This window comes from Cryptomeria japonica, chromosome 7 (genome assembly GCF_030272615.1).
Source record: "Cryptomeria japonica chromosome 7, Sugi_1.0, whole genome shotgun sequence".
NCBI classification, from domain to species: Eukaryota; Viridiplantae; Streptophyta; class Pinopsida; order Cupressales; family Cupressaceae; genus Cryptomeria; species Cryptomeria japonica.
In genome coordinates, this window is record NC_081411.1 from 125,342,656 (window position 1) to 125,350,303 (window position 7,648).

Sequence of the window (7,648 nt, forward strand, 5' to 3'; positions counted from 1 at the left end):
AGTATTTTTTTCGTCAGATTTAAAGTTTTACTACACAATTACTAAATTTGTTATCTAAAATAGATAACTAATTGTTATAGATGATTTATTAATTTTTGAAAGGAAATGTTGAAGGATAAAATTGTTCTGAATATTCAACCTCCTACGAAAGTTGTTATGGGTGTTCATCTTCCTCATTTATTTCCATCACTTGCAAACTTTGTAGTGGGAAAGCTAAACGTGAGAAAAGAAAATATGAGTAGGGAATAAAATCAAGACATTGGATTTCATTCGATGTTGGGACAATGATAAGGCCTATAGAAATATTAGAAAAGGGAATCGTATAATAGTGAGGAAAAGAGAACAGAATTGTGGAAGTTGGCATGTCCGGGAGTCTTGATTTGTTTAAGAAATAAAATCAAAGGCAAACATAATATAGCACAATGGGAACATTTAGGCATCAAGGTCAGGAAATGCTTCCAGTCATTCACCCAAGAGCTTTTGAACCACCTCCAATAGATCTATTTTGTTTATCTCTAGTGTGTGTTGCATCCCTAGAGACCAAATGTTTTAAGACGTTGTGTTGAAATGATCTATGCATCTTGCCAACGCTCATGATTAAAATATCATCTCTCTCACTTGAGTTCATTTTTTTGTGTTTCTTCACATTCAACTAGCCAGCTTGATTGTACTACTGTCAAACATGTCAAGTTGTGAGGTTCATCTATTGTCATGTTCTTGGTTTCTTCTTCTAGTTCTTGCTTACACGTCTTCTGGCAACTGTGGTGACATAAAATCCTTTATTATTTATTAGGGATATCACAATTACAAATTAGAGGCATCCCTTTATCCTCATTCTTTGATCAACGGTCATAAATTATTTCACATCTCTTTAAATATTCAAGCAAATATTGTAATACTCATATCTCTATTTCCCCAAGTTTTAAACTGTGAACTGTTGTCATACAATTTGAGAATCAAGCCTCAGTTATGATAGAGGTTGCAAGAGTAAAATGAGAACAAAGCCAATCTTCTAATACTTATGTTCATCCCCGTGCCTACTATTTTAGTTAAGCGTGTAGGGATTAATCTGCAATGGAGAATCTTGCCAAATGCATCATCAATAGCAAAATCAAACCCTTTGGTAAAACTTTGTACAATTTTGTGACAAAAACCATTTATAGCTATTAATAAAACAACTAAATACTAAATAGTCACCTTTCAAATATTAAGTATCGATGTATTCTTAAAAAAAATATAAAGTACCCATTCATTTATTCCGCATCAAGTATCTCATAGATTCAAATATCAATTGGAATAGTTATGAAAGTCTCAAGTACATATTTTAAGGTCTTGAATATTTAATGGTATATAAAAGGTTAATACATTGTTATAAGGTCAAAAAAGAATTTCTTTTAACAAACTTAGAATTATTCTCAAACCTTGTTACCATGTGACACATAACCATTTACATTCTATATGCAAAACTATCAAAAGATACATCCATTGAGAACCACTCAAATGAGCCATCTCTTAACTATGAGCTTATTCTACCTATCTCCAAATCTATTCCATACGATCCACTAAAGTTATAGCTAAGTATTTTTAACAATGGTGGTTGACAATTTATATTTCCTCTGTCAAAATTTTATTCACATTTTATGGAATAAATTGATTGGTCAATATTTTGGCATCTTCAAGAAAATGGGAAGATATTTGGTGTTGTAGGCTGATTTTTTGGTGTCATGATAGTTGGTCTAATTTATTCCTTTAAATTCTACAATTGCAAACAATTATCATACAAATATGCATCTTAGTGTATTGAATCTTCTAATGTTTTCCCATAAACTACGGTTTTGAACGTCTTTCGAAGGTTGTTACTAACATTAAGATTATAAGTACAACACTACCTTTGTACTGTAATAATTGCTACATTTTATAAAATGAGTCACATAGTAAAATTGGCCATTAATATTCTAGAACTAGCAATAGAATTAGGCCTCGTATGGGATGCAACTCATAGAGAAGTGACTTGAGCTCTTCAACTTTCTAGATTGGGTAGAGTTTATGTAGGTTAGACATGGATCCATGCTCATTATGATCTTTTATATTGATTATAGTCACCATGTTCAAAAAAATACTTTAAGTGATCTTTGAAGAAAGTTCCAAATCACCTTTTCCTTTACCCAAAAGTACATCATATAATTCTCTTGTGTCACAAGGTAAAGCCACATAATATGGGCAGTCCTTCCAACAATGCACTTGGATTAGAAGTAAAAATGTCTATCCACATGAACTCTAATTGAGAGCAATGTCGAAATCTTGGGAGCAATACTACAAACAGATCTCCTCAAGAAAACTCAACAGGTATATATATATATGATTTCTTAGTTTTGAGCTTTTACTACTAACCAAAAGGTTTATTGAGATTAAATTTCATAGTTAATGACTAATCCAAGAGAAAATCTTGCAACATTCCATTTGAAAAGGTATTGAAGACCATTTCTGTTTTATAGATGGCATGTCGACAAGGAATAGGCTAATGTTGGATGAAGACACAATGGCCATGTAGGTGAACTATTGTGTGGCTATACCAGTTCAAATTAGTTGCAAAGTATGAATTAAGCTACTTTGTGACTTAAAAAAGAATAAGGAACACATATCAATAACTAAGGAGACAAGGATAAACAAAATTTGATTATTGAGGTCATCGTTTGATGTACCACTTTAAAAGATATTAAGGAGGTGAGTCTTTTGTGACTTCTCTTTGCAATTTAATAAGTTCTGTCTTAAAATCTTAAACCCCACACACTAAGCCACATATCAAATCTAGAAAATATCAGTCAACTCTGAATGTTTAATACTTTTAAACTTAATGTACTATTTAAGCTATCCGATAGAATATCCATAACACCAAAAAAATGTGTCACCTTGTGGAAATATGGTTTTATCCAAATACTGGAGACGCCAGGATTTTCAACGCTAAGGGCATAAATAGACAAAGAATGGATGATAAGCTATGTTTTAGAACAGCAGTCGCAACGTACTAATTAGTCATTTCAATAAAAAAGAGGTCATGGCATAGATCAAGGTGGCAGGCACATGACAAAAGACGTGCCCGCGGGGAAAGCCAAATGTGCAGGGCATGCAATTCGTCATGAAATCTAAATGGGGGGGTAAAAGAGCTGAAAGCAAATATCAATCCAAATGAAGTCATTTCTTTCGAGTATCCAAAGGATCTTTGGAGATTTGCTTCACGAGTGAAGGCATACGTGGAATATGCCACATCGTTTCAGAAGTGAAAGGCGTACCATTTTATGTTGTGTGAAAGCATTTGTTTTATATGGTCTATAAGTTGCGCATTCCATAGAGATCATAGTCATATGTTCTTGTTGAACCCAGGACAACCAGAAGAGTCTCTTGTAATGAAAAAATATCAATAATTATGCATTATTTTAAATAATTGTAAGATTAGCGCTTGTATCTAAATGAGTTGCAATGGTTACGTCGATAGTAATTTATATAATTATAAATTTGACAAAAGGTTATAATTGAATGTATAAATATTGTCATTGTCACATTAGAAGAAATATGCTTAGATGAAGAACTGATATTGGGACTACTCACATCCTGAAACTTTTGATATCAATTTAAAAAAAGGCATGACTTAACTTTTACAACTATATCCAATATTCAATGAATAAAGGGACTTTGAATAGAACTCGCATTCTCTTTTGTATGTAGGTGCTATAATTTGAATCCTAATACTAACTCCAACCTAAATTGAACTTGAGTACTAATCATAACCCCTACTCAACTCTAACCCTAACTCAACTCTAATCTTAACCCTAACTCAATGCTTTATCATAATGGTAATCGTAATCATGAATTAACCTAACCTTAACCCTAACCCCTGTCTAACACCAACCCTATTTAAATCTTAACACTAACTAATCCTAACCTTGATTGAGCTATAAACCTAATCGATTAGATTAAAGTTTCCTTCATAAAAAATTATAAAAGGTACCCATCAAACATAAAATTTGAAATTGAAGTAAAGATCTATTTTTCAAAATATCTAAAATTAAAGATCTCTATCATGTACCGAATTAAATTAGATAGTTTAATTTTGAAATTCAACAAAATGAGTTAATAATTTATTTTAAAGACAATTTCTATTAATTAAATAGTACAATGAATAAGGAACTAATGTGTACTCAATGAAAAATTATTTTCTTTTATAGAAAATTTGATTTCCTTTGTAGAAAGTTCATAAAATGAAACAAAAAAATTAAAATTGAATTAAATAACTATTTTTCCAAAATATCTAAAATTAAAGATAGTATTTATATGTATATCCTAATTAAATTAGATAATATGAGTTCAATAATATCAATTAATAATATATTTTTAAGTAAATAAGTAACTAATGTGTCATCAATGAAAATTTATTTTCTTTATAAGGAAAAATGGTTTTCTTTATAGAAAGTTATTAAAGAAAAAATTATGTGCAACAAAATAATCTATTTATAAAAGAAATTTGATTAATTGAATAACTTATTATGAAAGTTTTTTTTTTTAACAATTTTTTGTTTTAAGAAAGTTATTAATGATAGCTTAAAATACTTAATATTAGAAATAATATCTCTATTCATTTCCCAATCCAACTAGATATAATTTAAAAAAAAAGTGAAATCCTAATAATCATGGTCATGCTATAATTTTATCAAATATAGCAAAATAGAACAAAACTTTGAACTAAGATATGACCACAATTTATTCATGATACATAAAACATACTATAGTATACTTCAAAAAATACTATAGTATATTGTAGAATTTTCTCTTATTGTGAATGTGTTTTTTTTTTGTGTCATCGCATGTAGGCTGAGAATGTTTAAAGTAGAATTTTCTCTTATTGCATAAACAAGACTTTTTGTAGAACCTTACATATTATATGCTATCTATATGTGCTCATGTATATTTGGAAACCTTGTCCTAAAGATATTTAGTAGAATTACACTCAAACTAATCTATGTATTTGTTTTATCTAGGAATCAATTATTTATCAATTGTAATAAATGTTTATATCTTCTAGTATCATGTGAAACCTAGTGCATAATCAAACTAGCATAATTTCACTTGTTATGAATTCTTGAATAGGACATTAAGTCTTTTGACCCCAAGAACTTCTTAGATTTATAAAATATGAGTAGTAAAAAAAATATTGATCAAATAAAATAAATATGTAAGTTTGTTATTATTAATGATAGGTTTCACACATTTTTCTTTGGATAGATAATTAATCATAATAATAATAATAGATGAATGAACCTTGTCAATGAGTATCAAGTTAAAAAAATATTATTCTAGTTCTCATATATTTTTAGTAATGTTTCATTATCATCACTTGGTGACTCACTTGATTCATGTCTAATTTATCGTGGCTAAATTGTAACTTAATCCCTATTATGCTATTTTCTTGAAGTTTTGGAATACGCCCTTCTAATGAGGGCATGACAAAATGCTAACTTCAACATTCCTCGCACCCTTTAAGCATCGTATAAAGCGAGAAAGGAGATAAATCTACGCTCATAAAAATCTTTATGCACCCTTCTTCACAGTACCCATCGATTGTAGATTGCGAGAGAATAACTATTCGTAAATTGATAAGTTTTTTTTATAAAATCCTCACATATTCTACCAGAAATGCCGCCGAGGGAAGAAAGATATCGAAATCAGAGAGATCGTGAAAGGAGAGGAGAATTGCAGATAAACAGACAGATTTTACGGCGGACATCAGAATGGGAAGCCATAACACAGAGGAGAATAGACGAAGAACGACGCTTAAGAAGAAGAATGGGGACAGAAGCGCACCTAAGACAGGAAGATATGATTGGCATTCTTAGTGAATTAGATACAGATTCTTCCTGTGATTTCATGAGCGTAGAACCGGAATTTATGGAAACCCAAATGCCATTACAAATCGAAGATGGTGAAGTTCAAGAATTTGAGAGGATGGAAGTTATGGGAAATGAGCAAATTGAACAAACGCAGACGATAGAAGATATCAGATATGATGAGATTCCGCTCCTGTTCGTACTCGATGATGACTTCTTTGAATTTGACCCAGATGTCGAGTTTGAGATCCTGCTATTCCCTTTACCAGTCCAATCTGATGTTGTTTCTCAACAGATGGAGGAGGAGGCGAGAGAGTTGATAGATGCCTTTGGTTCCATCAAGATATATAATCTTCATATTAACGAAGTTCCTCTGTGTTCAATTTGTAGGATTGAATATGAGGTGGGTGAAGAGGCCTGTCAAATGCCATGTCACAAAACACATATTTTTCACTCGGATTGCCTTCGCCAATGGTTAGAAAGGAGGAAAAGTTGCCCACTCTGTAAAACGGGCGTTCCATACCCATATCGCCCACCGTTTGCTCCTTCATCTTGAATTGTGGGTCTGTAGATTTTCATATATAAATTCAACTAGCTATATATGTTGCGCTTATTCTTACTAGTAGTTTCAATATTGTTTAGTATTTGATGGATTGCATCCGCTAGTTGAATATTGTGGCCTCCTCCTCGGTAGACTTATTCTTCAAGAATATGTCGAATTTGCTGGCAAAAAGGATTCATCTTATATTTAAAGAATCAATGATCTAAAAAGATGGTTTTTGTGTAATATGTTATATAACAATCAAATTCCTTTGGTGGGGTTTGCTTAAACTTCCCAAATTCTTTATAAAAATTTAGAGATTAATTAACCAAGCGAATTAAATTTCTAGAATTGATAGACAATGGTGCTGAAAGCTCTCTAATGACCAAGGGCCCACAAATGGCACCAGAAGCCAAACGCTAGCTTCCAGTCTCGATCAATAAAAATGAGAGTGCAAACATAATATGGATTAGTTTAATAGCCATAGGATTAAAGTATAAGGGGCCGCAAATGACATCAAGGCACCAAAAGCCATGAGGTAGTTTGGAATGGACAGTCAAAGCATTAGGTTACACAAATCACAAGGGGATGAACTGAAATTTGACGAAAGGCCACCTCCTAGATCTTGGAGACATCTAACTAAACAACACTAATAGAATTCACACATGCGAGTATAGATTGTAAAAAGCATTTACATGTTTATTTTCTTACATTTTAACTTGTCTTAAAATAATTTCAAATTTTCAAATTTGTTTTTTTAATTTTCATTAAACAAAATATTTGTGTCTATTTAATGACATGTGTTATTATTTAAAGACATTCGTCATTTATATCTACCCTTACAATCTAAAATCTCTTACATACAAATATATTTTTCATTTTACAAAATTATAAAAAAACTATTAATATCAACAAATGAGTTAGGATTAAGGTGGCATCAATCTTGTAAATCTTATGTATATAAGTATTCTTAATATTGTTTGTAAATCATTTGCAATAGATGATGAATTTACTGTCAGTAGTAAATATTTTTTACCATTAATATTTTTTTCCGCAGATTTTAAGTTTTACTACATAATTACTAAATTTGTTATCTAAAATAGATAACTAATTGTTATAAATGATTTATTATTTATTGAAAAGAAATGTTGAAGAAGAAAATTGTTATGAATATTCAACTTCCTAAGAAAGTTGTTATGGGTGTTCATCTTCCTCATTTAATAAAATT

At 30.7% G+C, this 7,648-nt stretch overlaps 1 protein-coding gene across 1 annotated transcript; it reads left to right on the forward strand.

Annotated features, from left to right (window-relative positions):
• The first annotated feature begins 5,688 nt into the window (after positions 1–5,688).
• LOC131056608 (E3 ubiquitin-protein ligase MBR1-like) lies at positions 5,689–6,435 on the forward strand. The gene has a single exon (XM_057990914.1). The coding sequence runs from the start codon at positions 5,689–5,691 to the stop codon at positions 6,433–6,435; it is 747 nt and encodes a 248-aa protein (XP_057846897.1).
• The last annotated feature ends 1,213 nt before the right edge of the window (positions 6,436–7,648 follow it).

Excerpts from the sequence above, each read along its gene's own strand:
- LOC131056608 (XM_057990914.1), top strand. The coding sequence starts at position 5,689 with ATGCCGCCGAGGGAAGAAAGATATCGAAATCAGAGAGATCGTGAAAGG.